Source organism: Toxorhynchites rutilus, chromosome 2 (assembly GCF_029784135.1).
Source record: "Toxorhynchites rutilus septentrionalis strain SRP chromosome 2, ASM2978413v1, whole genome shotgun sequence".
NCBI classification, from domain to species: Eukaryota; Metazoa; Arthropoda; class Insecta; order Diptera; family Culicidae; genus Toxorhynchites; species Toxorhynchites rutilus.
Window position 1 is genome coordinate 323,834,410 of NC_073745.1, and position 25,079 is coordinate 323,859,488.

At 42.2% G+C, this 25,079-nt stretch overlaps 3 protein-coding genes across 8 annotated transcripts in view; 2 read left to right on the plus strand and 1 right to left on the minus strand.

Moving 5' to 3' along the window:
* The window catches only part of LOC129764389 (RING finger protein nhl-1), a 176,365-nt gene that overhangs the window by 138,068 nt on the left and 13,218 nt on the right, over positions 1-25,079 (minus strand). The window lies entirely within an intron of this gene.
* On the plus strand, positions 4,894-9,805 carry LOC129767092 (uncharacterized). Its single transcript, XM_055767712.1, has 3 exons — positions 4,894-4,924; positions 4,998-5,458; positions 5,933-9,805. The coding sequence occupies exons 1-3, from the start codon at positions 4,894-4,896 to the stop codon at positions 9,803-9,805; spliced, it is 4,365 nt and encodes a 1,454-aa protein (XP_055623687.1).
* Positions 10,145-10,813, plus strand: LOC129767093 (uncharacterized). The gene has a single exon (XM_055767713.1). The coding sequence runs from the start codon at positions 10,145-10,147 to the stop codon at positions 10,811-10,813; it is 669 nt and encodes a 222-aa protein (XP_055623688.1).

Below are 25,079 nucleotides of genomic sequence, written 5' to 3' on the forward strand. Positions count from 1 at the left end.
GGCCGACACTATACAGGATTGCCTGGTGGTCGCTGTGTGTGTATCCCTCCGACACTCTCCACTTCGTATTAGCCGCCAGTGATGGACTGCAGAAAGTTACATCGATGATGGATTCGCGGCCGTCCCTTCGAAAGGTGCTGCTAGTGCCTTCGTTCAGAAGTGTGACGTCTAGTTTTGCGAAGGCTTCTAGTAGGCTGTACCCCCTGGCGTTGGTGCATCTGCTTCCCCACTCCTCAGCCCAGGCGTTGAAGTCTCCTCCGATGATGACTGGTTTGCGGCCGCTGACCTTATCCGTGAGTACGTCCAACATCTCGTGAAACTGCTCCGCTGACCATCTTGGGTGTGCATAGCAACTACACATGAAGATTCCGTTGATTTTGACGATCACGAAACCTTCCTGTGAGCTTTCCACCACTTCTTGGATGGGGTACCTTCCCATCACAAGTATTGCAGCCATCCCTGCTTTATCCACCACCCATTTTCCGTTATCGCGAGGAACTCGGTACGGTTCTGCGATCATTGCAACGTCGCATTTAGTTTCAGTTGTTGACTGCCACAACAATTGCTGTGCTATGTCGCAATGATTGAGGTTGAGCTAGGTAACCTCCATTACTGCGAACCCGCAATCGCCTTTTTGTACGCCGGACATTTGAAGCTACCTGTGACGTGGTCGTTTCCGTCCTCCTCCTTGCACAACATGCACCTCGGTTGCTTGGTGCAGTCTCTAGCAACGTGACCTTCCGTCCCGCACTTCCTGCACAATTTCGATCTGTCAGGACCACCGCAGTTTTTCGCCTGGTGACCGAAGCCCATGCATTGAAAGCATCTCTCCATTTGCTTGGCCATACGAGGGGGAGCTTTCATCGGGCACACGGACCACCCCACTTTTATTTTACCCTTCTCCACCAGTTTATTCGCAGCTTGTTTCGAGAGCCGTATCGAGGCCGTTTGTGTCCCACCGTATGCCTTTCTCAGCCGGATTGTCATTGGCACATCGCCAAGGTCACATTGTGACTGTAACGCAGTTCTCAATTCCTCAACAGTCGTGATCTCGTCCAGATACCGGCACTCGATGGTTAATTCCTGAGAGAGAGCTCTCACCTTCGCCTCCTCCCCTAGTGACTTCTCAATGAGTTGTTTGAAAGCGGAGCTCTTAACCGCTGGATCTTTTTTAAGCTCGAAGAGCATCTCGCCTTTCTGCGTGCGCCTAGTTTTCACGACGTTCTCGCCCAGTGTCTGCAACTCCGGATCGTCTCTCACTTTCCGAAGGATAGCTGCATACGATACTCCTGCTGACACTTCAACGATCAAAGCATCGCCCTTGATTCGCTCCACTCGAGGTCCGAGTTTCTTCTTTTCCTGCTCAACTTTTTTCTTCTTCTCCTTCTGTTTTTTGCGTTTTTCTGCCTGGTTATCGACAGTACGCCATTCACTGCTTTCACCTCCTTTCGCGTTACTCAGATCGTTCTTGGCCTTTTTCAGCTCTTCTTCTTCTCCTGGGGTGTTCCTCCTTCGCTTGTCCGATCGTGTGTTCAGAGGACCCTTCGGCGTCTCAAGTATCTCGACGGGTTTCTCATTCGCCTCGAGCAGAGCCTTTTCAGCACCCTCTGCTCTCATCTGCAGCTCCTTATGCTCGCGTTCAGCAACCATGACGACCGATCTGATGCTCGTCACCAGATGTTTTATTTTTAAGTGGACATTGTTTTTGTCCTTTACGAACTCGTAAAGTTCGTTGACCTTTTTCCTAACGTCCGTGATGCTGAGCCTCCCAAGTTGCCCTTCTTGGGATGCGCTTGAGGTCAGCGTAAACAACTGGCTCTGTACGGAGCCAAGATCTCCTTGGAATGCTTGGGCGGCAAACACTTCTTGTGGTTTTGTGTTGCTTGTACTCGTTGTGGCTACTCGAGTGACAGGTGACCTCAGCATTCGTCCGCTTCTCGCGAACACATTCTCCTCTCCATCGTTTGTTGGTGTGTTATTGCAACTATTCATATTTTTCTGGGTCCCAACTTCGGGCCGCTATCTCCGCTCGTTGTACATAGTCGCTACCAGTGATCCCATGGTTATCTATGCAAGCAGTGAGGCCATGCAGGGGTTGACACGGTCCTTCATGGGGACCGTGTTCAGAGCCAGATCAGCGCAAGTCAGGAATGTGACATCTGACGCCTAGTACCTAGTGCCTGGGCCTAGACGAGCATCGAACGTACCCGAAGACTTGCCAAGTTATTACCGGGACGGGGGCAACCGCACTATTAGCCCAAACGCCATTTCAGGACGGTGTCACCCTTCCTTACTCAGGGAACAGGATAGTACGACTGTCAGCCTTTAGCGTCGTGTTGAAATCGTTTCCGTATCGTGTCCGTTTTCTATGTCGTAACCAGTATGTCGTAATCAGGATCTTACTGGCGTCAATCCTGATGTGCTTGGCACTCCTTTCGTGGCTCCTGTACACGGTATTTCCCCCGTGCAATCTCCAATAGGCTTTACCGCGCCCTTACTCGCGTTGTCACCCGATTAGTCGCCTCATACGACAGGGACAGGGACCAAGACCCGAAGTGCTATTCTAGGCCGGCAACTCCACGGCCACGGTTAGTATGAGTGATGTGAAATGCATAAACGAGCAGTATCCTCTACAACATGGCCCAGCTTGATCGGAACCACCCCGAATGGGTTATTTGAAGTGATTGAGAACTAAGGATGACCTACAAATTAGAAACGTATTATAATTCATGTGAAATTGATGTTTATTTTGTAAGAGAGTGAGAGTCTTTCCATCTGGTTCTACATTTGGGTAACACTGGAATTTTAGATTTTTTAATGTTTCGCGCATGAACACAACAATAAAGTTGTTATAGCCAGTCTTATAAATGAAGATAGTTATTGGTTTCTACACTATATACTTTAATTCAACCGACTTCTTACATATCTTTGGAAACTTAAAAAAAATGAGTAGTTCTATAGTTGTGAAACGCAGTGTATAATGAGCGGTCCTTTTCAGGGCTACTATTTGGAGTTTCAAAAGAGTTAAACTCACCGATTTCTGAACAATGAAAAGAATTACATTTAGAAAAACAACTGCTCTGAACAATTACAGTCCTACGTAAAACTTCCGTCCGTGTCCCTAGGTTCAGACCCTTCTCCTGTTTTATTTCTTAATTGGCTCAGAAAGTTATGTTTTGTTGTTATATAGTTCATAACTACCTGTGATGAAGAAATCATTGAGCACCGATGCTCGCAATGCCGTCGTCAGGTCAAAACGTTCTGGAATAACAAACCGGGAGGTTGTTGAACCGGTTGGTGTTAGCTACACGACAATAGGGAGAACTTATAAAAAGTTTTTGGACTGAGACTCGGTAGAAAAGAAAATCGACGAAAAGAGGGTACACAGCAATGGTTCGGGCCATCAAAAATGACCCACAGGAGACTAAAACAGACATTACTCGATATGCTGCACAGCATCTACAGCTCAACCTATGTTCCCGGACTGTCTGTCGCCGTATCTGTGAGATGAATATTTTTGCTCATCGACTTGCAAAGAAGCCAGTGATATCCATCAAGAACTGGAAGGCTCGATCGAGTTTTGCCAGACGATTAGAACATGGTCCAAGTCCGATTGGGAGAAAGTACAGTGATCTGACGAAAGTAAATTAAATATATTTTCATCGGACGACATCAGATACATTCGAAGACTATATATACAACGATATAATCCAAGATACCAGGTTCCAACGGTTAAACATGGCGGTGGAAGTGTCATGATCTGGGATAAATATTCATATACATGAGTTTTAAAATTGAGAAAAATAATTACAATATATTTAGGTTGTTTCGGTCGAAACGGTGTCGGTCCAATACGTCGAATTCAAGCCATCATGATTACTCTTGTGTACAAGGAATTGTTAGACACTACAATGCTTCCATATGCCAATGAACACATTCCACTAGGATGGACTTTTCAGCAAGACAACGGCAAGAAGGTTGGTAAAATCATTGTTCCGAACAGCACCGAGCACAAATCACCAGTGGGTTATCCAGCGTTACAGGAACCCATGACTGAAGACATTGCAGACGGAAAAACAATAGATTGACAGATGATGAACACACAATTGTCAAACACTCACTCACACATACGAATACTAAAATATCTAAAAAATAACATGTAAACATTCAGACAAACAACAAATCACAAAGGAACACATTGGACGTATAATTAAAAGCAGCACAGTTCAAATCTAGTTAAAATACAAATATTAGCACCTTTCGTTGGACAGCAGATTATCTAACACAAGCAGGATTAAAAACGTAATTATTTATAAATTAAACATGAATTATATTAAAACCAAATAAAAATTACAGCTTAAAAGCAACTCAAAATAACCTCCAAACGAGTTTGCTAAAAGGTGGTCCGAAGTCTTGTCGGCTGTGCCAACAAACTTTTAAGGTTTTTAAGCGAAAAACTTGCTAGATGCCATGGTCGAAGAACGCTCCCGCTTGTTCGAATCCGGTTCCAGCTGCCGATGAACGATGCTCGTGTGGTCGTCCGGATGAAGCTGAAGCGAACATGGTACAATGCGAGCGCTGCACCCGATACTACCACTACACTTGTGCTAACGTGACAACTAGCATTGAAGCGGAAGATCGACATTTCGTGTGTGCGGCCTGCATCCCGCCGGCTGTACAGCTCCCAAGTGTCGCAAGCTCAAGATCCAGTCGATCAACAGCGAGTGCCAGAGCCAGAGCAGTGCTTGAGCTTCAACGTCTGGAGGAGGAAAAGGAGGTGGAGAAAAGGTATCTCGCCCAAAAGTACGATGTTCTCTAAGCTCAACTGGACGAAGAGGAAAACGGGAGTGTCAGAAGTCGTCGATCGCGTCGCAATACACAAAGGATACAGGAATGGGTTCAGCAGTTAGTCCCGACTACGAGTGTCAGTACCGGGTTACCAATCCCCACTAGTATTCCGTCTCGGACCGGAACCCTACCGAAACAAATTCTTTCAGTACCAGCACCGCAAGTGATGCCAATCACATCCGAGCTCACCGTACAAAATGTGCAGTTGCAGCCCACCGTTCTTAATCCAATCAGTACCGTATGCAACAATATAGCTTCAGCCAATACTCGAGTGTCTGTTCCTCGCAATATGGGTATGCAGCTTTCCAACACAACCAACGCTAGTGGTTTACAAAGTGAAGCCATTGGAGGATTAGACAACTACCCGTTCCGGCAGAATCCCCAGGTGGATTTTTCTATCTCTGCAACGCAGCATCCCGATGATCTGATGCAGCAACTGTTTGAGCTGCGAAAACGAATGGATGGTCTACAGCTGCAGCTGGCGAAAGAGCCACCTCAGAACACACTACCAGTCACAGCACCCAATCTGTCGGCATCGCAGATTGTTAGCAACAGAATTCCTGAGTATGAGTTTCCAAAGTACAAGGGTAATGAACTTGTTAGCAGTTCGGTAAGTCAGACGTGCTCAAAGCCAGTAGACACTATCAAGAGAGGTGTGTTAACGAATACAACAAGCATTTCAATTTTCGATAAAACCCCGCCGTGTACAATGCCAGTTGAATCAATAAATTATAATGCACCTCCCACTTCGACCGGTCCTTGTCGTTCGTTCCGTCGCTTATGAGTACTCCGCAGCATCGCATTCCACCCCCCTCCGCAAATACAGTGTCCGCTTGTTTATCACCAATCGTTTCACCGATGGTTATCGCACCTATTTCCAATCCCGCCACCGTTTCGAGACAGTTATTCTGTGGTCCCAGTTCACAACAACTCTCTGCCAGACAAGTCGTTCCCAGAGAACTTCCTATCTTTTCGGGCGATTCCAGTCGAGTGGCCGTTGTTTCTGAGCAGCTTTCAGAATTCTACAGAGATGTGTGGATATTCAGATGGAGAGAATTTGATGCGTCTTCAACGTTGCCTTAAGGGAAACGCATTGGAAGCGGTCCGGAGTTATCTGATGCTTCCGTCGTCAGTACCTTCGATCATCGATACACTGAGAACATTGTATGGGCGTCCAGATTTGATCATCAGTTCGTTGTTAGCTAAGATACGAGCAACCCCAACGCCTAAACCCGAGAAATTGGACACGTTGATAAGCTTTGGGCTGGCCTGCAAGAATCTTTGCGGACATCTTCGAGCAGCTGGGCTTAACGATCACCTGTCGAACCCCATGCTTTTACAGGAACTGGTGAACAAATTGCCTGCGAACATAAAATTAAATTGGTCCCTCTTCAAGCGACAACAACGAGTCGTAGATCTCACTACGTTCGGTAGCTATATGGACGACATAGTAACGGCAGTCAGTGACGTCACCTTCACTTACGAAGCCGATGAGCATCGCGTGAGCAGGCACGAGAAACCCAAACCCAAAGAAAAGTTGTACGTGAACGCACACGCTACAGACATTTCGAAGGATAAGCCGAATATCAGCATAGTCAACCACAAAGGAGTTACACCGAAGCCGTGTCCAGTCTGCCAAAAGGAAGGGCATAAGGCTAAGGACTGCTACACTTTCCGAAATATGACCTTGAACGACCGATGGAAACTCGCCCAAGAGCAACATTTATGCCGCCGTTGTCTGGTATCTCATGGAAAATTTCCGTGTAAAGCGTCCACTTGCGGTGAGATTGGATGTGAGGAACGTCACCATAAACTTCTTCATCCTGGAAAGCCACTGGTGTCACAGATCGTTGAAGTTCCGAAGACAACTAGTATGGTTACTGTGCATCGCAAACTCCAACCAACTATCCTTTTCCGGATACTGCCTGTAACACTGCATGGGAATGGCAAAGTCATTGATACATATGCGTTCCTAGATGACGGTTCATCCACCACACTGGTGGAATCCCACATCGCAAAGAAATTGGGAGTGAGAGGCGACGTAAATCCACTCTGTCTTCAGTGGACAAATGACATCGAACGTACAGAAAACGAGTCACAACTGATTAATCTGGAAATCTCTGGTGATGGGCATACTAAACGGCATCCATTAAGAAGGATCCACACAGTTGAAAAAATGAATCTACCAGTTCAGTCATTGAATTATTCGGAAATCAGTCAACAATTTTCTCATCTTCGTGGGTTACCAGTCCGTAACTATAAAAGTGCAGTTCCCACCATTTTAATTGGTTTAGACAACTCATATTTAAAAACATCTCGGAAACGTCGTGAAGGTTCCAGAAATGAACCGATTGCTTCCAAAACTCGGTTAGGTTGGACGGTTTATGGAGCCATCAACGCTGGTCCTGATTCTAAGGTCCAGTTACAGTTTCACATCTGTGCTCGTTCGCCCGATAAGGAGCTCCATGATCTCGTGAAGGACTTTTTCGCTTTGGAAAGCGTTGGTTCAATTTCACCGATCGTAGAAAGCGACGATGACATTCGTGCACGTGCAATACTTGTGCGCACTACGGTTCGAACACCTACGGGGAGATTTCAGACGGGCTTGCTGTGGAAACACGACTATATTCAGTTTCCAAACAGCAGACCAATGGCGGAAAGAAGACTCCAGTGCCTTGAACGTCGCTTGGCGTCCAAACCAGAGCTTTACGACAAATTGCGAGAGCAGATGAAGGAGTATCAATCCAAAGAATATGCCTACAAACTCAGCCAGGTGGGACTAGCCGCATTAGACGCGAATAGGACTTGGTTCTTACCGTTGAACGTCGTAATCAATCCAAGAAAGCCAAACAAATTACGTTTAGTGTGGGATGCTGCAGCCAAGGTCCAGGGTCAGTCATTGAACTCCAATCTACTAGCTGGTCCTGATCTCCTTACTCCGCTTCCCGCTGTACTTTGTCCATTCCGACAGTTCCAAGTCGCCATCACAGCGGATATTTCGGAAATGTTCCACCAAATATTGATACAACCGGAAGATCGATCGGCGCAGCTGTTTCTTTGGAGAGATCATCCGTCGAAACAATTTGAGGTTTTCGCAATGAAAGTGGCGACGTTTGGATCTACGTGCTCCCCATCCGCAGCACAATTCATAAAAAATCGAAACGCTCAAGAATTTTCTAAGCAGTTTCCACAAGCGGCTGAAGCGATCTTAAAACATCACTATGTGGATGATTTTTTGTACGGTGTAGACACGATGAAGGAGGCGGTACAAATTGCGCAACAAGTGAAGGAAATCCACTCAAAAGCTGGCTTCCATATCCGTAACTGGCTCTCGAACTCCAGCGACTTTCTAACACGGGTCGGGGAAAGGAACGTGGAAACGTCGAAGTACTTCGCAGCGACCAAGTCAACTACTAGTGAACGAGTTCTCGGCATGATTTGGAAACCAGATCCAGATATTTTCGTGTTCCAAGGGTTGTTTCGCGAAGAAATGCTACCGCTGATCCAGGGTAAATACATTCCAACCAAGAAACAGACCCTTCGGATCGTGATGAGCATATTTGATCCCTTAGGATTGGTAGCTGTTTTTGTGGTCCACGGAAAAATGCTCATTCAGAACATCTGGCGTTCGAAAATCGGATGGGACGAGCGTATACCCGATGAGCTAGTTAGTCAATGGGAGCGCTGGTTGACCCTGTTGCAGCAACTTGAGCAAATACAAATACCCCGAAGTTACTTTCCTGGCAGTTCAAGTGAGATCTATCGTTCACTTGAGCTGCATATTTTCGTGGATGCCAGTGAGGAGGCCTTTGCCGCTGTCGCATATTTCCGGATCATCGAACAACAAACAGTTCGCTGCGTTCTTGTATCAGCGAAGACAAAGGTTGCTCCACTAAAGCCCATATCGATTCCTAGATTGGAATTAATGGCGGCCGTTCTTGGGGTGAAACTTGCCAAATCGGTCGAAGAATACCACACCCTAGCTATTACACGCAGAGTATTTTGGAGCGACTCCAGCACCGCACTTTCGTGGATACGTTCAGACCAGAGAAAATATCGACAGTTTGTTGCTTTCCGGGTGACTGAGATTCTTGAGAATTCTCAGGTAGACGAGTGGCGATGGATTCCTTCTCGTTGGAACGTAGCGGACGAAGCAACGAAGTGGGGCAAGGGACCTTCTATCAACAACAGTAGTCGCTGGTTCCAAGCACCAGCTTTTCTCTATCAGCATCCTGATCTATGGCCTCATCAAGATCTACGTGTTACAGAGACACCAGAAGAGCTTCGCTCCATCCACATTCACCATCAAATTGCAATAGTTGAGCAGCTGATCGTGTTCGGAAGGTTCTCAATATGGGAACGCTTGGTGCGAGCTGTAGCGTATGTTCTCAGACATCTTTGGAAGCTGCGCCGCAGAGTCAAAAAGCAAACTGCAGGAACGACGAATTGGTTGAATCAGGACGAGTTACGAAAGGCAGAGTCAGAGATTTTTAAGCAAATCCAGCAAGAGGCTTACGGAGATGAAATCATCACACTCATTAGAAATAAACAGCTACCGATGGAACAGCAACTAGGTTTGGAGAAAACGAGCAAGCTTCGCAAGTTATCACCTTTCCTGGATAAGCACAGTGTCATTCGTATGGACAGTAGAGCTTCGATTTCCGAGTACTTGTCAACAGACTTCAAGTTTCCTGTAATCCTTCCGAAAGGCCACTATGGAACTCAGTTGCTGATAAATTGGTACCATCGTCAACTCAAACATCGGATCGCAGAGACAGCAGTGAACGAGATGCGTCAGAGATTCCACGTATCAGAAATGAGAGCGGCGTTTCGGCAGGTCAGAAAACTTTGCCAATGGTGTAAGATCTACAAAGCGGTCCCTGCAGTACCTAGGATGGCTCCCTTGCCCCAGAGAGGACCACATCCTACATTCGTCCATTTTCTTTCGTTGGCGTGAACTACTTTGGACCAATGTTAATCAGACAAGGACGCAGTGATGTGAAGCGGTGGGTGGCGATATTTACTTGCCTCACTATACGTGCTGTGCATTTAGAGGTGTCGCACAGCTTGTCCACGGAGTCCTTTAAACTGGCAATTCGGAGATTCATCGACAGGAGGGGGGCTCCTGCCGAAATATTTAGCGATCAGGGAACCAACTTTGTTGGTGCAAACAACGAGTTGAAGAAGGAGTTGCAGCAAATGTACACAAGTCTGGCTTCAACGTTCACTAGAACAGCAACGCAGTAGCGTTTCAACCCCTCCGCTTTCACCGGATATGGGGGGGTGTTGGGAACGCATGGTCCGGTCAATCAAGAGTGCTTTGGCTTCGTTGTCTACAATTCGTAAGCCGAACGATGAAATGTTTTTGACATTGTTGGTCGAGGCAGAGTCGATCGTGAATTCGCGGCCACTTACCTATTTACCAATAGAATCAGAGGCGCACGAAGCACTGACACCGAACTGCTTCTTGATGCTGAGTACTAGTGGAGTAAATCAACCAACGAGGCACTTCATCGACGACGAGAAGTTGGGAGCATACTCAACCTGGAGCACATGCCAACAACTTTTAGACCAGTTCTGGAGTCGTTGGGTGAAGGAGTACCTCCCAACAATTACCAAGCGGACGAAGTGGTTCAACGACTGCCGACCAATTCAGGTGGGGGATCTCGTAGTCCTAGTTGAAGAACATCTTCGTAACGGGTGGCTGCGAGGACGTGTACTACGAGTATTCCCAGGTCGAGATGGTCGAGTACGCAGTGTGGTAGTGAAGACAACTTCGGGAGTCATGCATCGGCCAGTGGTCAAAATGGCAGTTCTGGAAGTAGCAGGTACAACTGGAGTGAACTCGCAGCAATACGGGTCGGGGGATGTTCCGAACAGCACCGAGCACAAATCACCAGTGGGTTATCCAGCGTTACAGGAACCCATGACTGAAGACATTGCAGACGGAAAAACAATAGATTGACAGATCATGAACACACAATTGTCAAACACTCACTCACACATACGAATACTAAAATATCTAAAAAATAACATGTAAACATTCAGACAAACAACAAATCACAAAGGAACACATTGGACGTATAATTAAAAGCAGCACAGTTCAAATCTAGTTAAAATACAAATATTAGCACCTTTCGTTGGACAGCAGATTATCTAACACAAGCAGGACTAAAAACGTAATTATTTATAAATTAAACATGAATTATATTAAAACCAAATAAAAATTACAGCTTAAAAGCAACTCAAAATAACCTCCAAACGAGTTTGCTAAACGGTGGTCCGAAGTCTTGTCGGCTGTGCCAACAATCATGGTTCTCGAGGAAAAATGTGCCCAGTTTTGAAGTAGCCATCAGAATCGTTGGACTTAAATCCGATTGATCATTTATGGGAGGAGCTTATACGTGTTCGAACGCTCATAAATCTAGACGGTTTTATGGCAGGAATCGAGCAAGAATGATCCAAAATATCAATCGGTCGTCTTATTGCTTTGATCTATTCAATGCCAGCTCGATGTGCTGCAGTTATTGCATCAAATGGATACACAACGAAATACTTAACTTAACTGAGGCAATGTATGACAAATGAAATGATTTCAGTAAACTATGAAGTGTCTGCTGTGCATTATTAGGTTTGGTGCTTCTGTTTTGGCCACGATTTTTGAAAAGTATGAGTTTTGCTTCCCCTTCTTGAAGTGATGGTTGTATCAGTACAATTTTTGTGCGTCGCCAAATTACTCAAATAGCCAGCCATCATAAAGCAAAAGATTCATTGAGATTTGTTCTGAATTAATAGAGCAAATGGGAATTGAGAACCGCCATATAGCTTGGTGCATTTTTTTTTGTTCGATACTGTATTTATATGGAATTTCTACGTTTGATATGTAACAGTACTCGGTGAAAACAAAATATTATTAGCGTAGAAAGAGGCGGATCTTTTTCAAGGGAAATTAATTCCGACCGCAAAGGGTTAATACCTATTGTATTCTCGGGGTACAAAATAAGCGCGAAAGCGACCGATTGGTTGGTAAGTACCGTGACGCGTATGGTATGATTTTTAGAATTCAACTAACTCTTTATTACCTCACCAGGATTATATAATGTTTAGAACAACAATAAAGCTTCAAAATTCAAATACCACTGTCATCGAGCACGATTGTGCCACAACGGAAGCCAAACGGTGATTTCCATGATTGGCGTAGGCCACGTGGCGACACTTATGATGTTTTTTCTGTATCTGCTTTATTCGATGACCACGATTTTTTTTCGTCAGTATATTTTTAGTAAGCTTGTGTGACATAAAGCTTTTTTCTCTACGATTGTTTCTGTTGATTTCATTTACTCGGCGATTCTTTCCGGGAACCATCTTTATGGTAGCAAGTGAATGTATGCGCGAGTCAACCGACCCATTGCGGTAGTTACAGATTACAGATTACAAATTACATATTTATTTCTCTGTGAAAAACAACAAGAGAAGAGTAAATAACGAAAAATATATTCGATGTATGTTTTAGAAAAAGTAGTGTAGGAAAATGAGGATGTCATAAGGTTCTTTGTAAGAAAATTTAACAAAAAGTTTAAAATGGGTTATGTTGCGGAGAATAATAAACAATCCGCATTGCCCTCGGCAAAATGAAATAATGTTTTCGACGAGTTGTACTTTCCGTGCTTAGATAGAACAATAAGAGAAAAAACAGATAGTAGAAGCTGTAGAATGGTGTGAGAAATTGAGAAGCAAGAGTAGATGACATATTGTTAATATTTATAGAAAATTTAGTGATTTGCACGGAAACTACACTAGTAAGGTATGTTGTAAATCATCAACTTCAGGATTCTGAAAATTATATGAATTTTCTTATTAAATAGATAATGGCCACTAAGCTTTACAGAAAAGAAGAAAATAAGCAGATTAGGAACCAATGTGAGTTCAATGAAATAATATGAAATGAATTATTAAATAAATAAAATCCTCTTAGCTTTTAGCTATTACCGCTTAAAAGACTTCCAATAATTTCCGTCCATCAACAGGTTATTTGAGCCCTCGTAGTGAATTTAGTGTTAAGGAAAATCCATTTGAAAATTAGAGATGACCATTTTCATTGACACTCTGATGTACATCCACCAATTCCTATGTAAAAACAAATGATTGGTAACTAAGTGTACAAGTGAACTTGGTGACCAACTAACTCAGTAAGAGCTATTTCCCGCAGCCGTTCGATTTTCTTAAAAAAACACATACGATTAACACGTTCAGCCCCGTGCCGGTCCCCAGGGACTGGTGTTAAACTTTTCGATAGAAAAATTCTGATAACCGGGACAGTTATGGTTACAAAATACATAAATATAAAAAATGGTTTGTTTTCGGATGTTTAACGATGTGTGACTGTGGGACATTCAATTCGAATCTTTGAATATTTTCTTTGTATGCAATGAATATCTTTGGGAACAGGGACCGACACTGAAATTGTGAAAATGCTCTTGATGTGGGCTGAATAGAAAGCGTATCAAAAACAATTCAGGGCTCAATGTGTTAAAGACGAACATCTCAAATTCTATTTATATAGGCAACATTCAACATCAATGACCTCACGAAATGATCATAGGCAATAGAAAAAAACAATATGTTTCGCCCACTCTTTGTCGTCAGTTTGACGAACTTCTCTTCACTACTCACCAATTAGTGTGAAGATGAAAAACGGTTTTGCACATTTGGACACAAGAAGGGAACCAGCAATCACGACCGCGCCGAGGAAAAACCTTTTGCGCATTAACAAACCATTAGCATCAGCCAGTCAGCTTCGACCCAGCGCAATATCATCCTGGACCCGGGTGTGAACTTTCACCGTTCATTTTGGCCCCCCAAAACAAAGCCAGCGATCGTGGGGAAAAAAAAGTTTAGCAAGTCCTTCGTCGGCCCCGTTCTTCGCCGCTGCCACTGATAATTACTCATCAACGCGCCAAGGCTAAACCGAAGTGAAAATAAGAGGCACTTGTTTTCCCATCATGACTATCGCCTTTTTTTGTACCGTGCAAACCGCGTGGGTGGCGAATCATCGCGATTGTGTCCCGTAATCACCTTTTTGTTTGCACATGTATTTGTGTGTGGGTTTGAATTTCATCATGTAAATGATTTCGCGGACACACATTCCGATGTTTTGTCTCTACTTGTCGACATCTCGGGCGCTGCAAATAGCTCATTAGTCACTGCTTGTTATTGGTCGTGAAAGCGGAACATAAGACGGCTTATGTCGTTGTTTGATCGCACCTTTTGTCAGCGGTACTTGACCACTTCTGATTGGTACTTTTTTTTTGTTTTTTCTCGAAGACAATAGAAGATGCTGATGGGTTCGCGACATTTGACACTTTTCATGGCGATACTTGGTATACAATGTCGTCAATGAGAGTTCTTCCGGACTCAGTGAAATTTGTCTTATCAACGATTCTTTTGATGTACCACTATTATTGTACCACTACCTAATCGAGCTAGTCGAGGTTGTTACAGTTGAGATTGATATAGGAGCGCACCGTTATATTACTCTCGAAAACAGAATGCTAACATTTCCCATTTAGTTTTCAACTTCCTTGCATCTAGGCTGCTGCAGAAAACCGTAAAAAATTTAATCTTCTTCCGCTGGGTGCAATAACCTCATTCTAATCCATCCGAAACATTGGTTACTATTCTAAGGATGTGAACTCTATCCCAATGTGAGAAATAAAATGAGGAAATGAGACCCAGACATGTGACATCTCAATACGACCAACGGAAAACATTAAATTGCCAACGCAACCCCTAACCATGCCTCGATAGCTGCACAAGAAACGTCGTTATCTAGATATATTTTTTTATGAGGGAGCGATACACGAATAATTTCATTATGCTCACAATTGCTGGTTACGAATGTCTCCGAGCGGTTTTTGTTGCCAGCGAATCTAGCAAATCGGATAATGAACGACAACAACAGACAGACACAAGCCGAGAAGAAGTCTTTCAATTGGAGACATCTCTAACCATAATGAGACAAATTGCTATGTCGGTCTCAATGAAACCCAAGCTGCTGCCAGCGGTTCCCAAATCAGGGAAAACAGACAGCAGAAGGTGGTTGTTTTTTAGTCGTCTCAATAATACTGACACAACGATTTCTATCTTTTTGTGGGAAAAAAAAGACTGGAATGTGTACCCCTCACCGAAACCTTGTTCGCAGACAGGCACCGTTTAGATTATTTGTTCTGAAAGGAATTTTCATGCAGAAAAATAATAATTGATTTCTGGTTTCATGATTTATCGTTTATTAATTCTTTTGGTATACCTTGATCGCTAAGAATTTGCGCTCTCTTCTGGTAGTTTCTGTCATATTATTTAGCCCATCGTAAAGGTCATTCATACAAATTTGTCCGTTGTTATTTTCAGTTATTTTGTAAATATCAGAGTCGATAGGTCGTAAATCGTCTGCGTCTGGTGGGCGTTTATAATTTTAAACTGTCCTATTTTAATCATGCTTTTCTTATGCTTAGGTTTCATGATTTTTTTTTACAAATACCATTTGTCCAGTATTTAGTGCAGGTGCAGTTTTACTTTTTTTTTTGATTTTTGCTTTTCGTGTTACTTATGTTGGGCTTCTTCTAGTCTAACTGTTACTATGTCATATATAGGGTTGGGGAAAAAGAAATGTCGTATTTCTGATCGAAATTTGACGCTTTATTTAATATACTTAAAATTATCCAATTTAAGTCAAATATGCGCCGTTTTGTTCGCAAACTTATTTCCATTTAAAAGGCAACTTCATTATACCCCCCTTATAAAACCCCCCCTCCTTATTTGCAAAAAAAAACTCAGACAGCCAGTTTTCACAAGCCTCTTTTGAGGCCAACTTAGTATCACCAAGATCGTTTTACATGGACCGGAAGAGATGATAATTACTTGGAGCCAGGTCCGGACTATACGGTGGGTGCAATAGGACATCCCATCCGAGCTCTCGTAGCTTCTGACGGGTCATCAAAGATGTGTGAGACCGAGCGTTGTCCTGGTGGAAAACAACACCATTTCTATTGATCATTTCTGGTCGCTTCTGGTCAATCGTCTGCTTCAAACGGTCAAGCTGCTCACAGTAGAGAACCGAGTTGAGGGTCTGGCCATAGTTGAGCAGTTCATAGTGGATGATTCCCTTCCAATCTCACCAAAAACACAGCAAAACCTTCCTGGGCTTGGCGATGGTTTGGGCCGGCTCACCGCACTTCGACAACGACCTTTTTTCGCTTTAGGTTGTTGTACGTGATCCACTTTTCATCACCAGTCACCATCTTCTTCAGAAATGGGTCGAGTTCGTTCCGTTTCAGCAGTGCATCGCAGGCGTTGATTTGATCTAAAAGATTTTTTTGGAATCCAATCTTCTGCAAATGGTTCCAAACGGTTTCATGGTCTATACCCAGTTGCTGGTCAATCGAACGAGTACTCACATGCCGGTCTACTAGGGTGATTTCGACGATTTTATCGGTTTCCTCGACGATTGGCCTACCAGTACGGGGTGTATCTTCGGCAGCCACTACACCAGAACGAAATCGATCAAACCAACGCTGTGCTGTGCGAATCGTTACAGTATCGGGTCCATAAACTACACGATTTTTTTCGGCCGCCTTCGTTGCAGTTTTACCTCGCAGGTACTAAAAACGTAAAATATGGCGAATTTCTTGCTTGATGGACTCCATCTTTGACACGCTATAACTTGAGACTGAAAAGGACAATCACAACACTGTCAAAACGACACTTGTAGCACAGATTGTCGTCTTTAAATAGCCGTATAGTATGACCCGATGCGATAAGTACAACACAAGATAACACAAGAACCCTGAATATTCACGACATAGTCTGGCAAAGTCCCCACAAACAACAAAAATCGCGGATAACGCAATAAACGACTAAAAATGAGGTAAAAAACGAAAAAAAGACATTACCGCATGAAAACTATGTTTTATCAATATATAACTATCCATCTATGAGGTCGTGTACCCCAGTGGCCAGATAATGTGAAAACCATTAGGGGAAAAGGGGGAATTTGGACCACCCAAGCAAATCGCCTAATATTCAAACTACCAAATATATCATAAAATAAAAGAGATGATTTTTGGACATTAAAACTTGATCCGGGTGTTTTGGACCACTGTGTGTTTCGTCGAAAAAAAAACATACTTATGTTTATGTAAAGTATTTGGGATAATGTTACAATCAGTAACAGTGTTCTGGGATCGATACCAGGTGTCTTGGCTAGATTCCAGACCAGAAAAATTGAATTGAGACCATGTCGAATTCTGTATGGGTCTTTTCACTGTTGTTCGAGCATTTTCAAACCCTTTCGATGCTTGGTCAAAGAAAATCCGCTCTTGATGGCCTCGTTTTCCTCCTTTCTCCAGCGTTGTCTGTCCATCCTCTTTTTGTAATTCAGCGGCATCTGGAATCAATTAGACCAAAGAAAAGCCTCAAACCTGTAGGACCAATTCACCCCACAGAAACGTGTCCATGTCACCCCACACAACATGCAAAAATTAAAATGCAATTAATTTCATTTATTGTTATCAAACTTACAGTTTCGCTGCACCAAATTGTTCCTCTTCTGTAGACGAACAGAACTTTACTGCACAATAAACGAAAAGTTTGTTTAATCAGCGGGAAAAACCTTAAAATCACGATCGGAAAACTCACATTTTTTGGCAATCAATGTGCTTGCCGTGTTCATGCTACCGTTTCCTTCCACCTGTCGAATTTTACGAAAGTTTTTTTTACGTTAGGTACATGCGGTTCAACAATAGAAGAACATTATTAAAAATCTATGTTGGGCCGTACTTTTTGAGATATAGGGGTGGTCCAAATCACCCCGTATGACCAAATCACCCCGTGTTACCCTACCAAAACAAAGGAGCGGGAGCTTACCACTCACTGACAAATTCCGGGAAGCCCTAGGGATCATTGGAACACTGCCCATCGACCATTATTTTATTTTTTCAGACAGTCTCAGCTCAATAGAGGCAATCCGCTCAATGAAAGTTGATAAACGATCATCTTATTTCCTAGCAAGAACAGTTTGGTCGAAAAATTATTCAAGATTACCTTAGCATGGGTTCCTTCTCATTACTCGATTCCGGGGAATGAGAAAGCAGACTCGCTAGCTAAGGTGGGCGCTTCAGAAGCCACACTTTTTGAAAGGCAAATTGCTTATAATGAATGTTTCCACATTTCTCGTCAGCACACACTCGTAAGTTGGCAGCGCATGTGGAGTGAAGATGAGTTCAGCCGTTGGTTACACACGATTATCCCTAAGGTTTCAACGAGTGCAATGGTTCAAGGGATTGAATGTAGGTCGTGGTTTCATTCGCGTGATATCTCGGCTTATGTTCAATCACTACAACCTAAACGCGCATCTCTATCGCATTAGGCTCGCAGCAAACAATCTTTGTAATTGTGGCGATGGCTACCACGACATCGAGCATATTGTCTGGTCGTGTATCCGGTTCCATGCTGCTCGCTCTCAACTCTCTAGAGCACTGAGAGCACAAGGCAAACAATCGGATATCCCCGTCCGGGATATCTTAGGTAGCCGTGGTCCTGATCTTCTGCTTCATCTATACCTGTTCCTCAGAAACGCCGATGTCAACGTTTAATGATGTTTCCTTCGTTGTGTCCCTGTTTCATATCCCTTCTATCCGATCTATAAACATTTACTTAGTCGCGGCAGATACACGGGCCAAAGGTTGTGCAGTCCATTGATCATTCAACAAGAACCAAAAGTTGTACCGCTCATGACAACTCTACACGAGCTGATGATTGCGCCGGCTGGTGACCATTCTATCCTGGATTCCTCGAGTCGAGAAGACGCACCACGCCAGATATGGGGTAAACGCTAGGGGGACGTTGCTGATTTATGGTCAGCTACATCCCAATAGGAAGTATCCCGTGTCGGGCACGTATAGAGCATTGGAGACAGCAACATCCCAATTACGAAAACACTTGTAATACTAACCTCGAGTCAACCGCAAGTAATCGGTTACATATTACTAACATAGATAATAAGAAAAATTGTCAAAATATTGAACTCCCCGCCCCGCCAGGCTAACGCCATATGAGCCTCAATGAAAATATATATTTTGAAAAAAAAATTGTACACAAAAAAAATGTTTATTTTTCATAATCTTGCATGTACACTGCTTTTTCAAGGAAAAATAATTCCGACCATTACGACACCCATGCCTAAATTTAATACGACCGCAAAGGGTTAATATTTGCTCTAACCCGTCTGAGCCAATTTCGTTGATTTGCAAATCAATTTTTTTAGGAGTTTTGAGTGTGGATGAATCAATGGTATCATTGTGTTTCTCCCGATGATGGAAAAAAATTGCTTCGAGCGATCAATAAATAGATATATGCCACTAGTCAGATGTATTGACATCACCAGCAACGAGCGATGCTTTCGCTTTTTTTATGCCTACGCAGAGAGAATACTATAAACCGAGAGCTGCCGAAATCTTACAAAAGCAATATAGAAGTGTAATCGTTACTGTCTGCACTCCCAAAGCTTTGCTTATACGATGCATGGTTTATCATGAGAGCACGCTACAATCGATTAATCTCAGTTGGCGAAGCTGGGGATAAGATATTGTTCGGTCTGTTTACTACTGACGAACATTTATGATCTGAACATTACATCGCTCTGATTTTGAATTGCCGAAGCTAGTGACTGATGACGAGTGCGGTTTTGCTTCACATCCGTCTCCCGTCTCGCCTGCAAAGACACATTCGGAGGGCCAATTTTAACATTCGGGTCGTGGCAAGCTGAACTGAGCGGAGAGGCGAGAGACTGCGAATCGTATACTATAGAAAACTTGCCTCCGTGGAGCAAAATACTGCTGCGATTTGCATATCAACCGAGTGGAAAGGGTTTTTCGATTCACCTATCTAGACTCCGTGGAGCGATGTATCAATAAACTCAGAGTAACCAAGAGCATATCATTTTGTTGGAAAGGGAGAGGATTGATCGTAAATCGCAAGTTGTACAGATCGCGATCTGTGCAGTTTTCGATTAATCATGGATCGAATCATGTTCGCGTGATTTCCATCATTGGAAATCTGCTTTGTGGATAATATTATAGATGTCAAGTGACGAGTGACTTGCTTTTGGATTCTATAAAGCTCTAGGGAAGTGGAATTGAGTCTCTCTAAGGGGTCATTTTTTATTTGCTTTTTGGCAATAACTATTTCTTGATATTCAAATCGAGTAGTGAAACTGTTTCCCATATTGCTTTCGAGCAATTCCAAATGAAATTGTACTAAAAATGCAGATTTGAAAAACATGTCTTTTTGATTCGAATGAAAGTTTGTATTCCGTTTGGGTTGGAGGATATATGAGTTTTCCACAGCAATTGGGATTTTTTTTGACTCAAGTGTGACTTTTGAAAAAGGCGTATCGATTTTAGTAAGGGAAATCTTTGATAATTTATATCTCAAAACTGTGATTAATATTCTACGATAGCCGGGAAATGGATTTGTTATTATTTTTTCTGAGTTGGTTTTGGCGGATTCAATTATTATTTGAGAATGGAAGCTCTAAAGATATTCCGGTTGACATTATGTAGCTGGAATCATCGTCTTTCCCAGAGTGTTGAATGGGCGCTAGAGCTACGAAAAAATAAAACAAAGAATATTTTTACTATCCATTATATCATTATTTGTTCATCTGTTAACAATAAAACAAAAAGTGAACGGAAAAAACATTCATAATTACAATAGCTACAAGCTGACGAAGTGAGGGGATTCGAAAATAAATTGTGCCATGGCGGCCGTTTGTAGAAAAAAAAAACTAGAAGTGGGTTATATCTTAGATATAACCGCAAGGTGGACGTAGGACTAACGTTGACTTAGCAATCAATAAGTAACAAGCATGCACTGGAGAAAAACTTTAGTAAATGCAGCTACCAAATCTTTAGTAGTTAAAACATTGGTAAAATGTACACATTTTTTGTATATCTCCGTCATTTTTTGTACTAAACACATTTTTTGTACATATTACCAAAATTCGGTAAAACTGATGTCAGATGCAAAGTTCATCCATACCAAAGATTCGTATATTTTACTACATAGCATTTGTAACCTTGTGTGTTTTCATGCTTAGCAAAAGTGTGTATGCAGTCGTCATTTCTCTACTGGAATCGAAGCGATTTGGAGGTAAGCATTTTGTTTTTGCTCTGATTCACTGTATCTAAATATCTTTTTTTCAGCTTCTAATCGTAGATAACAATTTATTCACATAATATATGGCATGTTGGAGCAACGTAACAGTAACGAAAATTATCGAGTGGAAAAACTAAAATTAATCAACAAAAATAAAGTCCGTGCTCCGCTTGTTCGTAGTGATTTCGCCAACAGCACTTCCTCGCGATCGAATTTTGCAGGTAAACAGCTTCATGATACAATTATAAAGAAGCCCCTTCAGCTAAAATCCGCCACTTCTTTATTTCTACAGAAGTACTCTAGCGAAAACACCACACAAGAGAGTACCGAGAGACAAAATTCTTTCACTATTTTCACCCCTCAGGAAGTGGAGTGCAGCTGGGATAGCGAAATCTGCTTTCGATGAGATTCGCTAGATTATGTTGTCCATTGCTTATGTGCAATTTGGAATTCGGAGGTAAGAATTTTGTTTTCATTGAATATAAATTTGAATCCGTCTCCTCGGTCGAGAAACCTTGCATATTTCCGCCGGGGAGAAGCTATTTTTTTCTTTTTTTTTGCAGGTGGCAATAAAAACTAATATAAAATCATTAACATGTTTATGTTTCTTGTTTTCATCAGGACATGGGAGAAAACATATGTAGGGAGAGTGCTGCGTTCTGGTACTGTCAACTGTTTGTTAATACAGAGGTGAAATTTACAGAATTTCTTGCTGTTTTTTCCATCCCAACGAGTTCATCGAAGACAAGAAGTCATATTTACTGTAATCACGACGGCAGACAGTAGGCGCAGTACTCGGAATCGTGGCAAGGGTACAACGAAGGAACTATTACGACGAATTGAATGAGTAAGTAACTACATTTGGTTCCCCGTTTGTCATAATTTGAAATCTTAATCTCTCGTTTTAGTTCGTACGAATCACGAATCATCAAAAGCTCTAAATTGAAGCAACGAGAAAATGGTTTTATATGCAACGAAAGGCAATACTGGTGATCACACAAGCCAGCCGGATAAACAATCATCTGCTGGATTACTAAAGTGTGCCGATTGCCTGCTAATCAGCTGTCACTGTCCCCAAAGGAATAAAAACAGATCGATGTAGTCAAGAACGGAACTATTGTTTTTATTATATTACAATGTTATGATTATTATTATGTAACTGTTAATGTAGAATTACTGCTTTTGTATATAGCATAAATTATTAGTTACATAGCTTTTTAAATGAATATAGTTAATTAGAAATATTGTCTCAACCCTTATATTGTTCCATTGGTGGACCAATAAATCTGCCATTATTAAACCGACGAATCGCTTCTGTTCGGCCAATATTGATCCAATATCGGTATAAAAAATCGTAATTTTTGCTTGACATATTTGTTTACCAATTGTTTTTCGTAAAATGTACCAATGATTAGTAGGGTCGAAAATCACTAATGAATTGGTAACATGTACCAAAAAATTGGTCATATTTACTAAATATTTCTCTCAGTGTGTAGATCTTAGACGTTTCATCTTTCAAATAAACTGATCATCATACCACTTCGCTTAGCCGGAAAAAGTTATTAACGTTCAAAGGGGGAATCGATTTCTCCTCGGAAATACCCAGCACAAATAGTACCCACTCCCCAAGTCCCGACAATTGGAATCATCGTTGATCCGGAGTAGGATTATTAACGCTTGAGAAGGAATGGATTTCTCCTCGGAATTACACTGCGAAAATAAGACCACCTTCCCAACAATTCCAATTTCCCAATAACGACGATCGATTTCAGCATTCGTAAACAAATAATTTAATAACGCTGTTTTTATGATTGTGATTTCTTCGATAAGTAATATAATATCCACTTCGATCATATCCACTATACCGTATCATACCATATCAAATCCATAGTCAATCCGAGTACAATATTACCCGCTGCTTGCATCTAATTTACTATGCCAATTTCCCCTGGCTCCATGGTTTTGAAATCTGTGTTAGGGAAACATTCCAATTTGCAGAAACGCATGCGAATACAAAATACCCGCTGCTTCCATCTAATTTGCTATGCCAATTTCCCCTGGCTCCATGGTTTTGAAGTCTGTGTTAGGGAAGCATTCCGATTTTCAGAAACGCAAGCGAGTACAAAAGTACCTGCAGCTCGCAACTATTTTGCAATGCTGATTTCCCCAGGCTTCATGACTTTGAAGTCTGTGTTAGGGAAACATTCCAATTTGCAAAAACGCAAACGAATACAAAATACCCGATACTTGCATCTATTTTACAATGCCGATTTCCCCTGGCTGCAAGGCTTTGAAGTCTGTGTTAGGGAAACATCCATCCATTCCAGCGATCATACCTCAATCGTTGCGAAATTATAACTGAGTGGATTTCCGAGCGGCACTCGCTTATATACCGATTGGTGTGATTTCAATAGCCTGTTTTGAAAGCAATTTTAGGGCTATTGAGACAAGTTTTTGGATGAAAAAGTAACAAGTATATAACGCGTAGACATTTTATCTTTCGAATGAAGTGTTTATCATACTATTTCGTTCAGTTGTTTAGGAACTATTAACGCTCGATATCTCGTTTTCTGGCGTAACGCTTTCGTTTTCGAAAGTTTGAACTTACACCCCAGTATAGAAATGAAAGACGTAGTCCTACGTCAAAAAACTGTTTAAAATGTTAAAATTAAGAATTATATCCAGGGCAAACAAATTGATGTTACAAAATATCAACTGTCTCCGCTATCCGGTCTAAATGGATAATGGAAGCACAGAAGGAAAACTCATACGCCTAAATGGCTACTGTGTAAATGTGTACCATATGCAATGGTATAGAAGGGAATACTCTAACGCCGAAAAAATGGCAACTGTGTAATGTGTTAATTATAGATATGATAAACATGTGACATGTACACGATTAAAATTCGGCTCTGTTACAGGTGAAATGCTAATGAGCCTAAAATAATCAGAAGGATTAAACAAAAAATACAAAATATCAAGCAATGTTGTTGCAAAAAAAAGCTACCCCACTTTGTTCTTTATTGCCGGTATCACATGCCTTTGGCCGTACACATGCTTGTGATCCACAGTACCAATACTATTTCAATGTTCGATCTACTCATTAGAAACCTTTTTGAAGAGTCCTTGGAAGCTACCCAAAAACCATCAGAAACCCCCGTTTGAATCACACGAGGAAATCATCCCGAGTCAACTCAAACGAAGATCTGTTGAGATCATTGCTCTTTAACTCCGATCCAACGAAATGCCTTAAGCGAAAATCGTCAGCTTTCAAGCATCAGAAGGACGAAGAGGAATTTTCTCAGTATTTCTTGACTAACCGTGAACGCCTCGAGAACGAAATTTCGGAAGACTCAGGTTAGCTAGTGTATTGTTCTCGCGAGGGCAAGAATATCATCATCAATCAACCAGTGCCACAAATTATCAAAATTCATTCACGAATGAAGAAATTAGCTTTTTCCCAGTGTCGGATGAATTCTCTTCTGTTGAAACTCAACACCATATGTGTCCTAATGAGTATAACACAGGAGTCGAGAGGCGTGAACTTTGTCTAGTATATTGAACGAAAATAGCATAAATGAATTTCGAGAAGCCTACATTCAGGCACTTTCATTACTGTCAATAATTTCAGGTGATTATCACGAACGTTAAGTTGATCTTCATCGCTTGCAGTGTATTTTTGTTGAAAAGGTGTTTGATTTCCATATTTAGGAAAAAAGAAAGTATAAGGAATCCGGAAAAGGCAACATTAGTTTTCGTTGAGTGTTGATCGTTGTGCGGTATTGAGCGGTTGAGCAAAGTTTAGCGTTGAACGGCGTTGAGCATTCCGTTTCCGTTTTCGTTCCCGTTTCCGTTTCCGCTCTAACAAGATCTTAGTTTCTAACACTTTCTTTGTCTAACTTGACTTCACTAACTCCATTTTCGGTTTTTCAGGGCCTTGCACAATGAACCATAAGCAAGCATTTTCTTTTCAAAATGGTATCGGAATACTATACTCGACAACTGCTGTGGAAGCCCTT